The sequence below is a fragment of the Chlamydotis macqueenii genome, chromosome 6, assembly GCF_036417535.1.
Source record: "Chlamydotis macqueenii isolate bChlMac1 chromosome 6, bChlMac1.mat, whole genome shotgun sequence".
Lineage (NCBI taxonomy): Eukaryota > Metazoa > Chordata > Aves > Otidiformes > Otididae > Chlamydotis > Chlamydotis macqueenii.
Window position 1 is genome coordinate 844,534 of NC_141561.1, and position 20,762 is coordinate 865,295.

General features: G+C 59.8%; 1 protein-coding gene across 1 annotated transcript; it reads right to left on the reverse strand.

Moving 5' to 3' along the window:
- Positions 1-1,625: 1,625 nt before the first annotated feature.
- On the reverse strand, positions 1,626-16,547 carry GALNT5 (polypeptide N-acetylgalactosaminyltransferase 5). The gene is made up of 10 exons (XM_086750881.1): positions 15,358-16,547; positions 11,328-11,494; positions 9,766-9,885; positions 9,177-9,312; positions 8,679-8,798; positions 8,078-8,195; positions 7,539-7,862; positions 4,419-4,499; positions 3,793-3,954; positions 1,626-2,033 (listed from the first exon to the last, which is right to left on the reverse strand). The coding sequence occupies exons 1-10, from the start codon at positions 16,545-16,547 to the stop codon at positions 1,893-1,895; spliced, it is 2,559 nt and encodes an 852-aa protein (XP_086607007.1). The 3' UTR covers positions 1,626-1,892.
- Between the last annotated feature and the right edge of the window lie 4,215 nt (positions 16,548-20,762).

Genomic DNA, 20,762 nt, shown 5'->3' on the forward strand with positions numbered 1-20,762 from the left:
GGGGGAAGCAGCGCGCAAGCGACAGGGCTGGCGATGGGATGTGACCGTGACACACGACCGCTTGGCGCCGACTTGCTGACAAGTGATTGAATGCCAGCAAACAGAACCTGATGAAATCCACGCTCCTGACAAAAGATGACTGCGCAAACGTCTGTGTCACTTCTCTGATAGTGACTGCAGGCTAGCTGCACTGAAGGAGGGGGAGAAAATCACAGAGACAGCTGGAATAGGAGCCAACTGGGAAAATCTGCTGGGCCAGTCCGTATTTTGGCAGACTGAGCCTGTCAGACGCTGTCAGCACTGATCTGCCCCGGGAGAGGTAAGGTTCTGCTGGGGCCTGCTGAAAAGCCCAGGGAGAGGTATGAGGGGTTTTGTAACGCGGGACGGTGGCGGCTCGGCTGAGGTCCACAGCGGCGTGGGACGCCAGCGTGATGCTCAGCCCCACATGTCCCCACCGGGTTGTGCTGGAGAAGCCCCTCAGCCCAGGGCAGGGTGGGGGGCAGGAGGTGAAGCGCTGCCTTCCCCAGCAATGCCGCAGCCGTACGGGGAGCAGCCTCCCACAGCGGGAACTTCCCAACGGAAACGCGGGAAGAAATCCTGCCTGGGACACATCGCTGTTACATATCCTGGATCTCACTGTCTTGTCACAGCTCAATTTACTCTCCTGTCACATCTGTCCCTTCAAAAACCAGTGACGGCTTCTGGAGATAGAAAGGTTCACAGTAAAAAAAAATATTTGCCCAGGCAAGTAAGTTCAGAGGGACTTTGGGTGTGCAGAGCGTGGCCGCCCCGTGCAGCCCGGGCAGTGCAGTGGCCGTCTCGTGCTGCGCTCACCTCTGCAACAGTCCCTGTGACACGCGCGTACCCACACACGTGTGCATGCACACGCTCTTGTGTTCTGCAGCCCTTTTTGAGGAAAAGCCCTCACTGTCTTCAGCGGGTGTTTTCATCCATCCTGAGCACCGGTGGGTAGAAGTTTGGGGTTGTGAGACGTCCTGCCGGAGGTCTCTGCCCTCCCTCTGCCCGCGGTAGGGGACATCGCGATGGGGACAGGGGTGAGCCTTCCCCTGGGAAAGCCCTGCCAGAAGCGGGGCGAGCCACCCTGCTTGGGGCTGCAGCGAGCATCACCGGGCTCTGGCACAGGCACCAGCACAACTCAATGCTGCGGCCAGCCGGGGGCTGAGGAAAGCGGCAGCGGTCCCGCAGGAGCCCCTAAAAAACTGGGGGGGCTTGGGGAGGCTGTGGGGGCGGGCAAGGCGTGTGCGTTGCTTCTTCCGCAGCCCGCAGTTTACCTCCTCTGCTGGGTGGCTTATCGACCCACAATTCCCTCCCATTATTAAAAGAAGGCTTTTCCGATAAGCAGTCAATTCCTAACGGAACCCTGACACTCCTCTGTCAGAGGCAATGGGTCCCGCAGGGCAGGATCCTGCGGCCAGACCCAGCACGACTTGTTGGATGGATTTTTTTTTAATGTGTTGGTCAATAAACTCCCATTTTCTCAGGCTGTGGAAGAATACGCAGCCCAATTTGCTGTTTACAGACTACAGAGCCTGGAAGTGTTTCTGTAGCTGCTGCTGCCGCCTGGGGGGAACTGATGAAAGTTTGCTTACAGCAGGATGGGGGACTTCAGAAAATATTTCCGTTTAATAATACAGAAAAGTACTTGAGGTTTTGCCAAAGTCTCCCACAGCAAGGGAGAAACACGCCTGGCTGGTCCAGACATCGTCAAACCAGATGTGCTGCTCGTGGTGTTCTCATCTCTCAGTGTGCTGGTTTAAATCGCGGATTTCAATTAGCATTTGGAAATGAACCCCCAGTTTTGTAATTGCTGTCACAACTCGCAGAGAAGCCCTTGCTGGACACACAGCGTCTCTGGTTCAGCTGGGTTCCCTTCAGTCTGCATAGTAATTGCCAAACTGCCACTTCTGATAAGGATTTGCGGAGTCGCAGGCATTCACCCGCAGGGCTGTGCGAGAGGGATCCACTTCCAAGCACGCGGGCTGCTGGAGGTGCTCGGAGATGATGTGGTCTGTCTGCGGGGGAGAGAGAGGGGGCTTTAGGTAGCGGGACTCAGGCAGCAGCAGTAGCTCTCTTTTTCCACTGAGAAAGCTTGATTCTTTATAGTGTGCCCTTTTTTCCCTGCATTTTCTTAAGACGTAAGATCTTTGCTGACTTACAGGGACTTTTGGGGTGGGATCCAAGGCCCACACCTGTTGCGGAGCCAGGATCAGACCGTACCTTCTGCGCTGCACGGCTTTTCCTACACTGGCCATGGAAAGGTCAGTTCTCTGGCTGGCCGACCAGTAATTACCGTGCAAAGGCAATCGCTCCAGACGGTACTTGCAATCTAGGGGAGCGTACAGCAGGAGACCGACTTGAGCGTTTCGGAGTTTCTCGGCTGATGGACTCAGAGCACACTTACTGCGCTGACAGGGATGCCACGTAACGCAGCAACGCGGTTCAAACGCTGGGGCAGGAAATTAGATTATGAAAGAATGAAGAATCTGCGTGATCTCCATCCTTTTGCTTTCCACATCTGTCGGCTTTATCTGCTTAACCCCCGCGGCCAGCAAGGCGATGCCGCACGTGCTGTCGAAGGCAAGGGACATTTCTGTGTCACCCCCAGCACTGCAGCGTGTCCTGTGGTCAGCTGGCTCACAGCTGGATGACACACTCCCGGAGTGACAGGTAGCGCTGCCCGGGGAACAGCCGACTCTCTGTGCGTGTCGTAAATGCGCGCCACACCATTAGCACGGCACAACGCGACAGCAGAAGGTAAAGCATCGCAACTCCTGCAGGCAGCACTCACCAGCCATCGAGCTGCTCTTCACACTCCCACTGCTGGCACCAGTAAAGGCTGCTGCAACCACAGCCACCGAGGCCGCCTGTCCCCAGGCACCGTGACGGTGCCCGCGCCTCAGGGCTGCCAGAGCCGCCCCTGCTGCGGCCGGGAGCATCGGCCTGCGCCCAGTGCCGTTCCGGCAGAGAACAGCAAATACATCCGACTCACAGCGAGCTCAGGCTGGAACCAGAGACAAGAACTGCCTGTGCACTGCTAACGCTGTCTGGGCTCCTAAGCGGGTGACAATTTTCACCTGGTTTTCACAAAACACCCAAGGTGAGCCTTGGTGCTGCAGTCTTCTGGATTTGAAAGGGTTTTTTCAGACTAAAGAGGAATGGGAACCTGTGGATATGACAAGTGTATAACAGCCACATTTTTTCTTTCTTAAATTAAGAGTATTTCTTTCTTAAATATAAAATATGCCATGTCACAGCATTTTGGACAACTACCTACACCAGGCTGACAGAGATACAGTCGCAACTCTTGCTTTTTGCAGAGCAGGTCATACCACGTAAGTATCCATTCTTTTCCTTTTCATAAATGCTTTCTTTTAAAAACCACTGTGAGCGGAAGCCAATCAATATCAAGTGATCTCCACGTAAGCGCTATTGACGTTTTTTATGTAAAACCGGGGTGTTTCGTTACTGCCGTGCAGGCAGCGCAGAGCCCTGCCAGAGCGAACGCCTTGGCGTGACCAGCGTGTCCCCAGCGCTGGGGCGCGTGCTGCCGGGGCGTCAGGACGCACGCCGTTTGGATGGATACACCTCAACAGCAGGGCACGTGTCTCTGTCCCCAAGAGACGGCTTTGGCAAAGCCAGGACAGAGGGCCAGGGCACGCTGCGCGCACCGCGCCGGGCTGAGGCTGCCCGTCCGTCGGCACACCCACATGCTAACGCGAAGCGGGGATGGCGGGCCGCAGCGGGGGCTGCCCTCGCCAGCGCTCCACTTACCAGCTCCGGCTGGAAGGCGGCCAGTGACCTGTGCAGCCATGCCATGCTGCGGCTCCCGTCCTCGCAGCGGTGCAGGCCCAGCGCTCCCGCTGCGCCGGCAGCGGCGACGCAGAGCTCTCCGTGCCGGATCAGCCTCAGCCAGGTGTAGTTGAACTTCTGGTTCTGCGGGGAGGGACGGGGGTGAGCTGTGAGCCTGCTCGCCTTCCCCCGGCTGGGATGGCTGCTCGGGGCTGGCAAGCAGAGGCTTTCCTCCCCTTCCTCCCACCCTCACCCAGGAACGGGGCATAAGGAAAGCCGTGATCCATGGGAAGACTGTCCACCGTGGCTGGGTGTCTGCAGGAGCACACAAACCACTGGCTTGCATTTAAACATTTCTCCCAATCCTCACAAACACACTCACGGCTTTATCAAACGTTCCCCTTCCAGCTGGATTTGCTGGTTCTGGGGTCGTTGCTTGGCTACAGGCTTTGCAGACAGAGGCAATTCCTGCCCCTCGCTGCTCCCACGCGTGGCTTGGCCACGTCCCCCGCCATCAGCTCCCGGGGAGGGGACAGGCCGCCGTCGGGACGTACGGGAGCCCTACGCACACAGGAGCATTCCACGCTCAGCGTGCAGGGTGTCCTTACCTGGTTGTTAACGTCGCACGCCTCGAAAGCCAGCGTGGTGTTTGCCACAGCGATGCACCTTGCCATGGCTACGTTAACAAGCTGCAAAACAGCAACAGAATGCACGTTTAGACATAAGAGGAGAGGCTGCTACACTCCAGTGAGCCGGCTGGATTCACAGGACTGATGAACACTGCCCACTGCGCCGCGTGGAGCAGAGCTGATGTGTCACGGCCCTCGCAGCGGGGTGTAAACGCACATCTGGTTCATTACACGTGTTTGACACTAGCCCTTTCCAGAAACCGTCAAGGCTTGATGAGACACATTCTTTTTGTCGGTTTTTTTTTGGACATCGCTAATATTCCTGTTCTGCAAATCCCCAACACAACAGCTCCCAGCAGGATCAACTGCAGAATCCTTCCTGTTGCCGCACCGTGAAGGAGGCCGGGCAGCCACTGCGTGCAGCCGACGCAAGCGCCCGGTGGCCCGATCCTGGCTCCGGCTGGTCCCATCCCAGCTGAGGCAAGGGGCCCTGGGCTCCAGTCACCCGTCGTGGACCCCTGGGGTGGGTTCGGTCTGGGGAAGGGGCCCTGGGGAACGGCTCCATCACCATATGTGACAGGCTCGGTGCCTCACCCCGAGGTTGCTCCTCCTGTTTTCCACCCAGGTTGGCTGTCCTTGCACCCCAGTCGACGGGGAAACGCAGCTGCGGCCCCCGCAGAGCGGGGAGCCCTGGCAGGAACGCCATCATCGAGCTGTTTTTAACTGAGCTGCCATCACCTCGCGCCGGCAGGGAGAAAGAGAGCACGCGTGAGCACTGCACCCTGGGCAGCGCAGACCAGATGTTTCTCTGAGCTGTGTGCTCAGCCCCCAGCTCGCTGCGACGGAGCGTCAGGCTCTTGCTCCTCCACTCCGCTTCTCTCTGCCCTTTCTCCCTGCAGCCGTCCCCCCGCAGTGAGCCGGCACCCCATGGCCAGAGCTCTGCAAGGGGCATTTCCCTAATGCCGTGCTCAGGAGCACGGGAGGTGACATGGGAAAGCTGAAAACACTGGACTGAGCTCTGACAGCCCCCGGTTCCTGGGCTGAAGCCCACCGTGCTGCAGGCACTGACAGACGCAGAGGGCTCGGCCAGCCGCAGTCTGCAGGGACCGGCTCCTCAGACAGCCCCGGCGGTGCGTCAGTCGGGGCCGCTCACACCTCCGGCTCCTTGCAAATGTCATTCCTTCTCCTTCTTTCAGAATTTCTGAGGAACTTATGAATTAATCACAGCCAATAAATATTCAGGCTATTCAGAAAACAGTTCTCCAGTAAGTTAGAATTTGCAGAGCTAGCTGAAAAAGATTTTCCGCCCTATTAAATCTTGAGAATGAAGATAAAGAGTGATTCAGGTGGCCTGCATCAGGACAACGCAAGGCAACATCTTGAAAATTTTCACACACACCTCTGACAAGCAGAGGTTTTGGTTCGGTTGAAACAAAGCGCTCTCTGTGTCATCTAACTGCTTTGCACCGAACTTGACAGGAAGGCTTATTGCTCCAACTGAAACAAAAGAGCTGAAAAAGTAAATATTTCTCATGAAATATCCAATTGTTTACGTCGTCAAGACTACTCTGCTAATTCCTTTTTAAAGACGTCACTGAAGCCAGTGTTTCACTGAAGCCCTCAGCCTAATCCAGAGCGTGCTCTGCAGAAGGAACGCAGGGATGCAGGCTTTCAGCCACACGACAGCCGGGAGCGGACAGCCAACAGTCCCCAGCAGGCAGCCCTCAGTTCGCGTGCCTGCAGCCGTTCCGAGCAGCGACCGCCGCTGCTGTCACACTGAGACGGACGGATATGTCCGAAGGGATGCTCAGCTCTTAATTCGCTGAAGTGCCCGAAACCAGGAGCTTCCTACAGCCTTTCCACGAGCGCCAAGCTTCCCAGAGGAAGCGTGGCGTCCCTGCCCCTGCTCTCTGCAGAGCTGCCCTCCCACACCTTCCCACCTCGATGGTAACAGTAACGCACCAGCTGCCCCCGGCAGAGAGCCGGACCCGATCCCTAGGGATCCCCGTGACGGGGAACCTTCACGCTACGCCCTTGGCCCACAGACAAGCCTGAAGCACGGCCAAAGGGCTGCTTTGCTTTCCGCCGGCTCCCAGACGGGCCGGTGCAGCCCTGGCAGGGACGGAGGGGACAGGCAGCTCTTGTTCTCGCTCCCCGCGCCGTGCCAGCCCTGTGGTCAGCGGCTCCTGGCCACCTCCTCTCGGCAAGTGCTGCTCCTGCTGTGGCTCGGGGAGACAAGGACGGGTGGGGAGGGCAGCAAAGCCTTTAGTTTTGGTTCCTGCCGCTGCTGTAATTTTTCTGGCAAATGAGGTATTTTACTTTTGTTACTGCGGTTATAACTGGTTTGCAGTCAGTGCTGGATCCTTGCTGGGGTGAGGTCTCTGAACGATCAGAGCAGCAGCTGACACTCTGCTGAGGCTCAGGGCTAGGCAAGATTCAGAATCACGGGATGGTTTGGGTGGGAAGGGGCCGTTAAAGCCCACCCAGTCCAACCCCCTGCCAGGAGCAGGGACATCTCCAACCGGATCAGGTTGCTCAGAGCCCCGGCCAACCTGGCCTGGAATGTTTCCAGGGATGGGGCATCCACCATCGCTCTGGGCAACCTGTTCCGGTGCCCCACCGCCCTCAGCGGGAAACGTTCCGTCCCGGGCCCGGCCGCGCACCCGCGCTCCGTTCCGGAGCGACCCGCTGCCGCCCTGCGGAGCAGACGCGGGACGCTGCCGCCCTCTGCTGGCGGCCGGCGGCGCTGCAGGGCCGCCGCGGGAGCGGGGCCGGGCCGGACAGCGGGAGGGAACGTTCTGCGCTGAGGGACACGGCGGGGTGCCCCATCCCTGGAAACATCCCAGGCCAGGCCGGACGGGGCTCTGAGCAACCTGATCCGGTTAGAGATGTCCCTGCTCCTGGCAGGGGGTTGGGCTGGGTGGGCTTTAACGCTCCCTTCCCACCCAAACCGTCTGTGACTCTACGACACACTAAATATCCGATCACATTACCAAATGCCAGGGAAGTAACTGAGAGGCAGCACACTGGCGTGCCACCAAGCATCTTGCCAGCCATCAAAAATGTAAATGAAAGATAGCAATCCCTTTGGCTACGTACCAGCCCGCTGGCTTTCACCAGGGGAGCTTCCAGGTCCGGGTAGACGTTCTCCAAGTACCAGGAGAAACTTTTGCACTGAAGCTTCTTCCGCAGTTGGATTTGCTGAGTAAGGTTGCCGACATCCAGGTTCTTCAAGACTAAGTGGTAAGCGTGGCCGTAGAATAACTCCTTGTACTCATCCAGCCAGACCTCCGCAACACGGGCCAAGTTCCTCTCCACCGTTCTCACCCGGTCTTTCGGGAAGGAGTAAGGATTGTCGTTCCTGAAAATGTGCCCAACTCTGGAGCATGGAACAATCTCAATCTCTCCCCCACACATCCAGACCTGAGAAACAAGAAGTTCCTTTGATAGAAACACCAGCAAATGTCAGGTGCTGGCTTTGTGCTAGCCAGAAGAGAAGGAGAGACATCAGCAAGCTGCCAGGAGGAACAGGGTCTCCAGCACAAGGCTGCCCTGGGGAGCCCCCAGCTGAGCCCCATCACCCACGCCAGGCTGGCGGGGACACAGGCACGCGGGATGGGCTGCCGAGAGCAACGTACCTTGAATGAAATCTCCATATTTTCACCTCCCCAAACATCCAGTCCTGGGTCGTATGTCCCCAGCTCAAAAAAATACTTCTTATCGATGGAAAACAGGCCACCTGCCATGACCGGGCACCTGGGAAGAGAAGCCACACGGCATGTCGGCTGGTCGGGAAGCACCCGTCCCTTTCCCCTTGCTTTGACGAGGAAATCATTGAGAAGCTGTGGACTACTAAATGCTCAGGGACAGTGCCTGAGCCTGTACTTACGGAGACAGCAAGGACCACACCATTTGTCACTTCACCGCGGGCTGACAGATGCAACGTTAAAACAGACCACACTAGGGTGGCTTTACCCAGTCTGAAAGCCGTAATGGGGCATGGAAGGGAGGGAGGATGGCACGTTCCCCGGCCCTTGCAGCACCGGCCAAACACCAGCAGTGCCATAAGTGGTGAGAAAGGCTTGCTGGGCTCTGCCGATGGGATTGCCCACCGTGTACCACCGCCTCTGTTGTCCTTACGAGCAAAGGAACGACATTTGGCCTGAAAGGAGCCTTTGTTGCTAAATTATTAACAAAGGAACAGGTTGGTTCACAAAGCTCTGACGTGCTTTTTTTTACCTTATGATATCAGTCTCCTTGATTTTATTTCTCTCAACGACCTCTTGTGGAATCTGCCTCCATCCAAAATTCATTGGCCAAGTAAAAATCCCACGCTGAAAGTTGTCCACGGTCATGTAACTGAATGGAGAAAAGACCAGGATGACTAATTCTGAGTCACATTCCTGATTGAAATGTCACCCTTAATGAGTGAAGATGAATATCTATACATAATTACAACAGGATTTTAACAAATTTCATCAGGAATCCTCTTCATGTACTAAAAATGATGAAAAAGGGAAAAGGTGTGTGCGATAAATGAAGGGGCCACATCCACAGCTAGTATTAATTTCTGGTGTACATCAGCGCTACGTATCCCTTGTGAAAGGCCGCTGAAGGCCAGTGAGGAGGGCTGGACCTGTGCCTTTGTGTAATTAATGCACTGGTGGTCCCAGTAAGAGGTTTTGCTCAAGTCACTGGCATGGATTTTGGGTTTCCCAGGGGCGCGAGCCACCCTACCTCATGTCCTTGTCGCTGATGACCTCGATGACGGGGCAGGCCACCTTGGCGCGGCTCAGGCGCACCCTCTCCAGCAGCGGCTCCAGCCACCCCACGTTGCACTCCACGTGCGAGTCCAGGAACGTCAGGACGGCGCCTGCGGCAGAGGCCGGGGCAGCGTCAGGCCTCTGGCGCCCCGTCCTCCTCCCACGCCGGCCGGCCTCCCCGCGGGCTTGGGATGCCGCTGATGGCACCGTCACCCTCCACGGCTCCCAAAACCCCCCCAGCCATAGCCCAGAGCACGGCCACCGCAGCCTGAGAGCGAAGCAGGGCAGCTCCCGGCAGAAATGGCCGTTTTGGTGCCGGCACAGCCTGGCCTGTGCAGGCTGCGGAGCCAAGGGGGCACGACGGGAGATCTCAACTGCGGCTTGCTAGGGCTGCGCTGAGGTGCCGGACAAGCCACAGCTCACCCCCTCGTCAGACCCTTGTGCTTCGCGCACCCAAGAGACGCCCTCAGCTCAGCAGGAGGGGACTAAAACCCAGCGCTGGAGATGGCCATTGGCACCTCTCGGGGGGCCCAGACAGGGCTGTAAGCGGGCTCTCGTCCTACCTTTGGCGATCTCCGCTCCCGCCAGTCTGGCCCGTATCAGACCGTGCCTCTCCTTGAGATGGAGGATCTTCACTTTTGGGAACTGTGACATGTACTTGTCCAGCATCTCCTTGAGGTACTCTGCAGAGGAGGAGAAGGAGAGGGCGAGGCTGACTTACCCATCTCACACCTACTTCCAGGGGTGAGAAGCAGCAGGCAGATTTTCCCTGGAAGCATCTCCAGACACACCAGGGTCCTTGGGCCTGGAGCGTGCACATCTGGGCACAGCTGCAGGGCTTCTGGTGCATGGTTTGGGGGATTCGCATGGCGGACGGTCCTGTTCGCGGGCAGTTCCCCTCCGGCAGAGGAGCCCAGGAGCCTCGACCGCCACACATGGCTGCTGCTACTCAGGGTGCTTCGTTTGGGGCCAGCCACCCGCTTGTCATTTGGTCTGTGGGGAGGAACCCCGGCCTCCCTCACCCACGGGCTTCACTGACGCTCTTCACCGTTCTCCAGGGGAATATAACCGCATTTTAATGCCAGTTAAAAGCCCTGAAAGGCTCCAGAGGTGAATCATTTGCAGACACGTTTGCTGCAGGGTATTGCTGCTGCTACTTGGATTGCAGCAGTGCCGAGCACACCTCCCCGTCACTCAGCCGCACTCGCGCGGTTTCGGTGGCAAACCCAGCGATTCAGAAGTTCACTGGCTAACGAGCAGATAGAGAGGGAAGCCACAGGGAGAAAGTAAAGAGGAAACTTGAACAGACGCTTTTGAGGGGAAATAGTAGGAATAGGTCTTAATGATTATTTTTAACACGAGCAAATTGAGTCTTTCTCCTCTTCTTTGCACCTACTGCCTTGTTGCATTGTAGGTGCTTTGTACGCGTGGCATGAGCTCTGAAGTTTGTCTGAGACAGCACTTTCCCCAAAGAACCACAAGTTGGAAAATTACATCATCCCTAAACGTTTAAGGGCTGAAGGCAGCAGAGAGCCAAAGCATTGCAAAGCAGAGGTTCAGTACAATCTGTGGCTACGCACACAAAACCACCACGTGCACACACATGCCTGGCTCCCCGCTGCGTTTACTGCAGCCACCCCGTTCTCTGAGCGAGCCGGGAACGCACGGTGTCCCTCCCCTGCTGCCGGCACTGCAAACAGGGGGCACCGCTCTGGAAAATGCGCAGGGAAGGGGGACAGCCTCCAGTTTCTAAACGCACAAGCTCTGAGGATGCGCGGGTCGGGTGGGCTGGCAAAACAGCGCACGGGCGTAAGCTCAGCACCGCACAGCTGTAAACTTGGCAGCTGTTTGAGTGAGCCAGGACAGGAGGGATGTGAAGGATAAAGTCTAGCAGGGTGCTGTGCAGGTGCCACAGCTGGATCCGCCACAGCCACCCCCCAGCGCCCATCTGGCCTCTGATCCCCCTCGTCTGGAAAGATAACAGCGCCGGCTGGGGACACGCTTCAATACGGCGAAAGGAGAAAATGCGATTTCTTTCTACTATTAGAATTGGATTACAGAGAACAAATCATATTTCGGCCTCAAGTTATATTAGTTTCATAAAGGCAGAAGCAGCTTCACCTACCTTTAGTGCTGAAGTCGTCCACCAAAATGATTTCTTCAATCAGGTGCGGAGGAGATCTGCTGAGGACGCTGTGAACGGAGCGGAGCAGGGTGGACCACACCTCATCCACGAAGCACATGATGATGGTGGTGGTCGGGAGGTCGTCGTGAACCCGCTGCTCAGAGCACCTGCAACGGCAACACGGGCTCACAGGCGATGGCTGGTTGCACCCCGAAAATCTCCAGGCTTAGGGTTTGTTGGGGAGGAGGGAATTGGCCAAGCCCTGCAGCAGGATTTTGTCAGGAGAGAGAGCAGAGGGTGAGCGAGGGAACTCCCCACACAGCCCCAGGGCCCCTCTCGTGGGGACAGGATGCACTCCCTCCTTTCTGGCAGGGACCTCTTTTTAACTCCCTGTCCCCGGGTGGTAACATCTCCTCTCCACGAGCAAAGAGCGCAGAGGCCCCGGGGAGCGCGGCTGACCCCAGCTCTGCAGCACCACCGGGGACTCCTGTGGGGAAAGGATCCCCGCGCGCTGGGTGCCCTCGCATGATGCTCCCAGCACCCGCAGGGCTTGGGATCGCGGGCTGTGTGAGAGAGCCTTGCTGGGAAAAAAGAATGGGAATTATGTTCAAAAAGCAGAGAAACGGCCAATTCTGTGAAGGGTTACCCAGCACAGCAACTTGTCAAACACACAGACAGCGAGGAAGAGTCTCCCAGTCCAACCTCTGCACCTAACTCAGGGGGCTGTCGGGGACGGGGAAACATCCAAGCATCCCAATTTAACATATGAGGGTACTGGTGGGTCTGCTCCCCGAGCGCCCCGTATCTCGCACCCCGAGCATCCACAGCTCCCAGGGGCGCCCCGGCCCGGCCGGCTGTGCCCTGAGCCCATGTGCAGGGGCTCCGAGCGGCACCCGCTTCCCTCGCAAGCAGCCAGCGATATGTACCAGCGGATCCGAGGGCGCGACCTTTCTCCTGTGTCTGGAAGTTTGTCATTTTATCCTGCGCCAGCGCAGTGGCTGGGTCAGGCCTGTGTCTTCAGCGTTTGAAGAAAAGGCCAGTGAGCGGCTTTTCTCACCTTCCCTCTGCAATCCAAACCCGCTTCGCTGCGTGCCTTGGGGAGGGGGCTCCCTCAGCTCTCCCGTCTCCCAGCGGATCTCCATGCCTGCAGAAGGCCTGGCAGAGCGCTCCTCTCCTCCAGACACGCTGGCTTATCCCAGAACACCCACGAACTGCTGGGACCCGCTTCCTCCCTCTCGTCAGCTAGCTGGAGTCCGGGAGCAGGTTTTCTCTCCTGTCCTTCCAGAGCAGAACTCCTGCAGGCAGGACAGGCACCGGCCCATCTGCGGATGGATTTCTCTGGGATGAAAACACTGTTCGCTCGCTCTGCCGGCAACAACAGACAGACAACAGGGACGGGTACACTGAACATCGCAAAAACGGGCTTCTTGTTCTCCTGTTGTGACGAATGGGCCCTCGGGTTCGGCCGGTGCCGGCTCAGACGCTGATGCCAGGGCACTGTGCAGCTCAGACCGCACGGTGTTTTGAAGAAAACTCAGAGGTGTTTCAGGGCTCAGCAGCTCATCAGAAGTGCTCTGGGTAAGTGAAAACAGCCGCAGAGTTCCTCTCTGCTGCAATCCTTGGGATGTGTCGTTCCTCCTCCTCCTGCAGCCGGCTCACTTCGGGCGGCGTCCAGGGCCGGCACAGCCAGGAGGGGATGTGCTGTCTGGCATGGTTTGGTTGGAAACCGTAACGGTGCTGGCCCATGGCGATGGGACCTCTCTGTGGCGCGGGGGGTTGGTTTGGGCGTGCTGGCAGGACTCCTCGCGTCAACAGAGAGGAGGCAGGGGCTGAACTGCCAGAGAGGTCACTTTCGAGAAGGAAATGGGACAAGGGAGAGCAAAACCAGGAGAAAAGAGATTAATTTGTAGGTGCTCCTACAGGGAACCCAAGGAGGCAGCTCATGGCGGGAGGAGGGACAGAGGCCACGGATAAAGTGGGAGACGGCTGCTGAGCACAACAGCTTTCATTGCACGGAGAGAGGGATCCGAGCAGCTGAGAAAACGCAGCCGAGAGCCAGGCCGTGGAGGCTGTGCCCAGCCAGGCAGTACCTGCCAAGAGGACTTTTCGCTTTAGCCCTTCACGAGCAGCAAACGAGCTTCTGGCCAAAGCCTGCGCGTACCCCAGGCAGCTGGAAGGCTTCCGCGCGAGGGTGACGGGAAACTCAGACTGAGGAACATCTTTTTCTCCTTTCTTACCTGAAGAAGTAGGATTTCTAGGCGGAGAGCAATGGATTTGTTATGGCTGACCCCCAGCTAACGGTATTTCTCTCAGCAAGCACCAGCACGGCAAGCGAAGCTCAGAGAGCAGCAAGCATCGCACGCGGACGGGCAGACTGAAGGCTGTGGCAGGACAAGTCTCCTGTTGGCTAGATTTCAGTGGTCTAGCCCAGCACTCCAGCAAGGATCGCAAGCAGAACTGGAGTCTAAACTGGGAGAGACTGGAAGACTCCAGCGAAAAAGTAACGTGCTGTTTGATCACCAAGAGCTGCCAACAGCCGCTGCCGTGAGCTGGCCCCCGCGGCCCGATTCCTGCCACGCCAAGAGGGAAGCTCCCCGTGCCCCGGCGCGGCAGCATGCGTCCCCAGGCAGCGCCGCCAGGGACGCGCCCCTGTTTGGCCAAGGCGTTCCCCGTGCCGTGACGCCCCGACGGCAATGCCGTCTCCTCCGGGGCAGGCGCGCCACTCACCGGAGGCAGGGGAGCTGCGCTTACGTGTGCTCCAGGGAGGTGGCTTCAGCCCCACAGCTCCAGGGCTCTGCTGTCCAACACAGAGCTGGCTTTGAGCCGCCACGGCTTTTTCTGTGACTTCTGCAGATGCCATCCCCTGCCCACCAGAACGCAGCCCTACTTGTCTCCCTCCTTCCCCGCCCCGTTTCTTTCCGTGCAGGGCCTCATCTCGGCACACAGGTGAGCACCGACGGTGCCGTGGGAATGCCTGTGCATTGTCCGTTGGGATGTTGGACAAATCACGGCTCAACTCCCATCCCGCTGTGCCTGTGGCCTGCGAGCTGGGCAGAGGGACACGGCGGGCTCTCTGCACCAGGCAGGTCTCAGCTGCCAAGGGGCTGAGAGACGGCTGCAGCAGGAAAAGCTGCGTCCAAGAGATGAACCTGCCCTTCACCTGAGCTGGCACCTTCCCTGGACCCCCCGGCAGCTGCCCGGGCACAGCAGCTCAGGAGAGGGGGCCCCTCGAGCCCCTCGCCCCTTCGAGGCGCTGCCCACACCTTACCCTTTTCCTTTCTGCGGGGACTACGGGGAGGGACTGTCTGTTTTGAGGCGCATACTGAAATTTACAGAACCAGCTACACATCTCGTGGGGACAGCTGTAACAGAATGACAGTTTTCCAAATCAAAACTCAGCGTCCCTCCCCGCGCGTGCCCAGAGACCCAAGCCCCCTGAGCCGCAGAGCTCTGCAGTGCTCTGCAGCGCACGGGCTGGCACAGGATGGCTCCTGGGCGCGTCCCCCGGATGGCCTCGGCTGCAGGCCGCTGTGTGCGCGTGCAATCGTGCCAGCGCCCAGCGTGGCTCTGTCTCCTGCGGGGGCTCTGGGAGCCCAGCAGGCCCTTCAGGCTGGGGAGGCCGTGGGGTGCCTCTGCCTCGAGGGACGGGCAGCGGCAGCTCGCAGGTGTGAGAGCAGGGGGGCTTCTGCCGCTGACACAAATTGGTGGGGTGCGGGAGCGCTCCAGGAACCAGACACACGAATACCGAAACCAAGCGGTGCTCGGTGCTGCGCCTGACAAGCCAGATAAAACGAGCCCTGTTGCTGCTGCCTGGCGTGCCCCAGCCTCTTTGGACAGCAGGGACGACCCGCAAATGCTACCCAGTTTCACCCCTAACAACAAGCTGCCCTTAGCCTGCAAAGGCAAAGCCATCTCACCGTGAGCACACGTGGAGCGAAGGCCTCCGTGCGCCCACCGGCCCTCCCGGGAGCCACCAGGCAGGTTCCCAGGGGCGCGGCACAGGTTTTGGCACAGGGGACACAGCTCTTACCCGGCAGGCCTGGTGTCCGGTATGGCTCGGTCTACGGGGATCAAATCGCTGAGGTAGACATTAAAGTTTCCTTCTTTCCACCTGCTTTTTGCTTCTTCTTGTTTATCGTCAGGGACCGCAACGGGGTGCCCAAACTGGCCGGGAGCTCGGGGGTCTCTCGGGGCAAGCGTCGCATCCACGGACAAGACCCTGTGCGTTGGTGGGCCGTCACCTAGGTGGGCCGCGCGGCTGCTCCCGCCTGCCCGCTGCCGCCCATCCTCGTCCTTGTCCTCGTCCTCGCCGGTGGCACGTGTCCCCGCAGCCGCTGCGGGCATCGCGCCCAGCGTCCGGTTCCAGCCACCCAGCGCCGTGGCGTTCGCAGTCCGGGCACCATCGCCTTCGCCATCGGCGAGCGGCCGCTCCTCGCGCGGTTCGCGGCTGGCTGTGAAGTCCGGCCCGGGACGGGGGGCTGCGGGGCCGGCAGGTCTCGCCCCCTCTTTGCTGACAAGGCCGAGGTGGTGCGGGGAGGAGGTTTCCTTCTCTCCCAGCCCCGTTGCCGGCAGCGCGGGCAGGCCGGTTCGGCCCGGTGTGGGGACAGGCCGCTGCCCCTCCCCGTCCCCGGGCCCCCCCGCCACCGCCCCAAGCCCAGCGCGGTGCCCGGGGGCCGGGGAAGGCGGCGGCGTGTCCTGCAGCCCGGCTCCGCGCCCGGCGGGGGCTGGTGACACCCCGTCCGCCGGCGGGGCTCTGCTGGCCGCCGGTGCCGCGGCGGTCCCCGCGCCGCCCCGCCAGCTGACAGCCCAGCCCGCCGGCGGGGCCGGGCCAGCCCCCGCGGGCCGCTCCCCGCCCTGCCCTCCCGGCCGGCCCCCGGGGGCGGAGGGCGGGGGGCTCGGCGGCCGGGGGGGCTCCCGGGGGGCTGTCCGGGCGGCCGGGCCGCCTCCGCCCCCGCCCCCGCGCCGCCAAGCGCGGCGGAGCCCGGCGGGGTCGGGCCGGCTGCTGCCCGCCGGCGCCTCGGGGCCGCGCCACGGCCGCGCCCGCTGCCGCCCGCCGCCCTGCCCGCGCCCCGCCGCCGCCTCCCGCAGCAGCCGCCCGCCGGCGTCGCCGAGGGAGAGGCGGAGCGCGGCCATGTCGAGGAGCAGCCAGGCGACCGAGGCGGCGAAGACGAACGCCAGCGCTTGCCCGCTGCCGCGGAACAGCCGCCGCAGCCCGCTCATCCCCGGGCGGCCGCAGGGAGCAGCCGCGCCGCCGCTCGCCGTGCCCGCAAGGAGCGGAGGGGCGGGCGGGGGCCGCGGCCGCCGCTCCTCTCGCCCCACCCCGCGCTGTAACCCAACACCGGAGTAAACCCGCCCGGCCCGGCCCCGGCCCCCGGGGCAGCGCTGGGCGCCCCGCCCGCGGCCCCGCCGACTCAGCCCCGGGCAAGCACGGAGCTGCCCGGACGGGTGCTCCCGGGGCGTCAGGGTTTGGCGGCGGGCGGGACGGCAGGCAGCCCAGCCCGGGTGGGGACGCAGCTGCGGACGGGGCGCTGGGTCACGGGGACCGAGTCCCGAGTGGGAGCAGCCGGCCTGCGGGCGTTTGACGTGGCGGCTGTGGCAGAAGGCTGGCGGCTCGGCCTCCCGAGTGCCTGGCGGGTTTCCACGCACCCGCTGCGGTCCGCGGGCGCCCGAGGCACGGCCGGACGGCGCTGGCCCAGGCAGGCGGGGCCGTGCTGGAGCTGGGCTAGGAAAGGGCCGGGGAAACACCCTTCCGCTCCTGCCCTGCGTGGCGGGGCGGGACGAGACGTGGCAATCGTGCGGGCAGGCCAGGGCCGGGGCTGCCCCCGCCCGGGAAGCGCTTCATTCCCACGGGAGTTCTCGGCTGGGCTTTGCGGGGAGTCCACGCAGCAGCCCCGCTGCGCCCGGCCGGGTCTATGTGGCCATGGTTGTGGGTGCAGTGACCCCCGCGTCCCCCCGCATGCGCGGGCTGTGCGTGGGTAAGCCCGCTGCATCGCCAGCAGCTGCTCACACAGAGGCGGCCGCATGGGGCAGCCCGTGTCAGATTGGGGTATTTGGGTGATGTTCCGCGCGGGGTGAGGGTGCGTCGCTCGCGGTGTGCGGGGACAGTCGCCCAGGACCCCCACAACTGGATTGCACCAGCTGAGCAGAACGACGGCTCGGGGAGCCTCTGCCGTCCCACTGCTGCCAGGAGCCCTGCGGCAGAGACCCCGTCACCAGCAGGCACCGGCCCACTGCCCTGTCCGGGAGACTCCGTTCCCTGTGCTGGACATCCCACTGCCCTGTCCGGGAGACTCCGTTCCTCGTGCTGGACATCCCACTGCCCTGTCCGGGAGACTCCGTTCCCTGTGCTGGACATCCCACTGCCCTGTCCGGGAGACTCCGTTCCCCGTGCTGGACATCCCACTGCCCTGTCCGGGAGACTCCGTTGCCCGTGCTGGACATCCCACTGCCCTGTCCGGGAGAGTCCGTTCCCCGTGCTGGACATCCCACTGCCCTGTCCGGGAGACTCCGTTCCCCGTGCTGGACATCCCACTGCCCTGTCCGGGAGACTCCGTTCCTCGTGCTGGACATCCCACTGCCCTGTCCGGGAGACTCCGTTCCCCGTGCTGGACATCCCACTGCCCTGTCCGGGAGACTCCGTTCCCTGTGCTGGACATCCCACTGCCCTGTCCGGGAGACTCCGTTCCCCGTGCAGGGTCCCCGCCAAGCAGCTCCCCTCCGTTAGTAAGCCCTGCGCAGCCCGCGAGCGGGGCCAACGCCGCGCAGTCGGTGTGGCGTCCGTTGCACCTGTAGACGTGGCCAGGCTAAAGAGCTGTAAGGTCAGTTGGGAAAACTCAGGATGCAGGCACCAAGGTGAAAGAGGAAAACCCTGAGCTGGTCAGTGTTCTGCAGCTCTCAGACTCTGGTATTAATTTAAAAGCAATGCATGGTATCCCAAATCACAAAGCAGGAGATTGTTAAAAATAAAGGGCTCCAACCCACTGCAGTGCATATGACTATTGAAAGGAAAAGAAATGAGTGGAAAAAAATTCATGCTTTAAAAAAACCCTGTAATTTAAAAGTCCAGCCTCTGGTTATACTTTGAGATCGCAAATGAAAAGGCAATTCATTTGTTTTTCCAAGGCTTCTCTCCGTAAAGCTGACGCCCCTCAGACGTGGCAGGCAGTTCGGATTTCAGCAGGATTTGCGTGTGTGGCCGGGGCGTGCTGCAGGACTTTCAGTAAGAGGGAGTGCGGGGTAGGATTGCAGAAGGACTGCTAAAAAGGGAAAAAATGAGTAGCTGTTTGAGAGTAAGGAAGCCTGGAGTCAAGATTAAACTTAAATCAAATAATACCTTTGGTTTAGAAATAAAAGTTTAACATAAACCACAGGCTGTGGGTTCATTCACCATGCTGGCACTGTTTGTTCATTGTTATTTTGGTCTCTTCCCTTGCTGTTCCTGGCTGTCTCGCCCAGCAGCTCAGGATCCCGCTCCGGCACTCCTGGCACGGCCGGTGTCCCCGCTGCCGGGCCTCGGCCACGCGTCCCAGGGCTGCGATTTGGGCGCTGGGGCGTGTGAGCCCCCCGGGAGCCCGCCCAGGGGCGCAGCGTGGCTGAGCTGCCACTGTGCCGGGCAACCCGGCCGTGCGTCCCAGTGAGCGCTGGGCCCTGGGACCGCGGTCCCCAGGAGCTGCGGGGAAGCGCATAGAGGGAAAGGGCGGCCAGCCTCTTCCCGACTGGCTGGGCACATCACCCGCAAGGTCCAGCCCTGCGCGGGGTGCGAGAGAGACCCCAGCCCTCCCTCTAAGCTCCGGCTTCGCGCGTACGAGCTACAGAGTCCTCGCTGTTCTGGTATGGTCAGGCATTCCCTCCGCCAGCTCTGCGCTTTGGCTCTCCTCCTTGGCAAGTATGAATGTGCCAGATAGTTGAACAGATTCCTTGACACAAGACAGCTGCTTTTGTAGGGAGGAATTAATTTGATCAAGGCTACTCCATCGTTAAAATAATCTGAAGTGTCAGATGGAAAAGCACAGACGCAAGCTAACTTGAAGAGGAAAACTCAACATTTTTCCCAGCCAGAAGTGTCTCAGAAGATGGGGTAACATGGTAATAAGTCCCTCTGGGTCTTTGTATAGTGTTTTATTAATGTAAAAAAAAATATTGTCCAAAGAGAAGTTGGGCAGGAATGGTCTCTTGCTAAAGCCTGGCTGGTTTGCTAAATTGTATTTCTTCTCTGCAGCAGAAGAGACCATGCAGAGTCGAAGACAACACAGTGGTCCACAAAGGGCAGGGCTAGACACGTGTGGTTGGTCCTAACCTGCAGAATGCAAGGGGCCTTTTGGCTGAAAATAGCAGAAAATAGTGCAAACGGGCAGCACAAAAAGCCATCAAGCTCTTCCTCCTGCCACAAGGCAGGATCTGCTATATCTTAATTACTTGATTACTTAATTACTTCTCCATCATAGAGCAGCACGGCATACTCTTCGTGGCGACCGACGCGGATACGGACACAGGCGCTGCGTGAAGCCAACCGTGTTGGAAAAGGCACTTGTTGAAAGGAACCTGCTCTGTGTGTAGGAGGGGACAGCCCCAAAGCGGACACGCACAATGCAAACAGAAGGAGGAAAGGCCTAACGAAGGATCTGGCTCAGAAATCGGTCTGCGTGTTTGTGTGTATGCAGATGAAATTTAATAGCAACGGTGACGCTGGAACAGATCTGCGTTTGACTCGTAGTAACCTGCCAAAGGACCAGGACGCCGTGCTTGGCTGTCGTTGCAGCCGTACACGTGGCCACGTTTTGCTGCGGGCCGGCGGTGCGCACTGGTTAGGTGTGGCTGCTCAGGTTTGTGTCCCCGGAGGGGTGACATCCCCGTGGTGCTGTGTCTGGGAGTCCAGCCGTGTCCCTGCGGCCCCTCCGGGAGCGGCAGCTTTCGGCAGCGCGACGCCTGCTTTCCCGACGGGCTGCGGTAGCTCACGCTCTGTCGTGGAGTGCGTGAGAGCTGCCCCCAGTAACCAAAGCTGTTTTAAACGAAATACATTTCAGTAATTTAGATTTTCCTTATCTGACTTTTCACTAACTTCAGTGCTTCCCTGCTGCGCACAGGAGAGCCAAGCTTTCTGCAGCCTGGCATCATGTTCAGGCAAAATCTGGCAGATGATCCTTAATGAAAGCAAAAGATAGGAACTGGGAGATCCTGATGGAAACACACACGAGGAGGTTCTGGAGGAGCGAGCCCAGCAAAAACCTGTCGGGGCTCTCGCAGTGTGGGATGGCTCTGTGCAGCGCAGGCATCGAGGCGCCTGTCGTAGCGAGGCGGTTAAAACGTCGCTGGGACAGCGTGTGGCTGTGGCAGGAGTCAGGAGAGGACTTCTTCCCCGGCGAGGTCCTTGGCTCCTCGCGGGCAGGGCTGTGCCCAGCCGGCACTTCCCTTCTCCGTCCCAGGACCCCAGGCGTC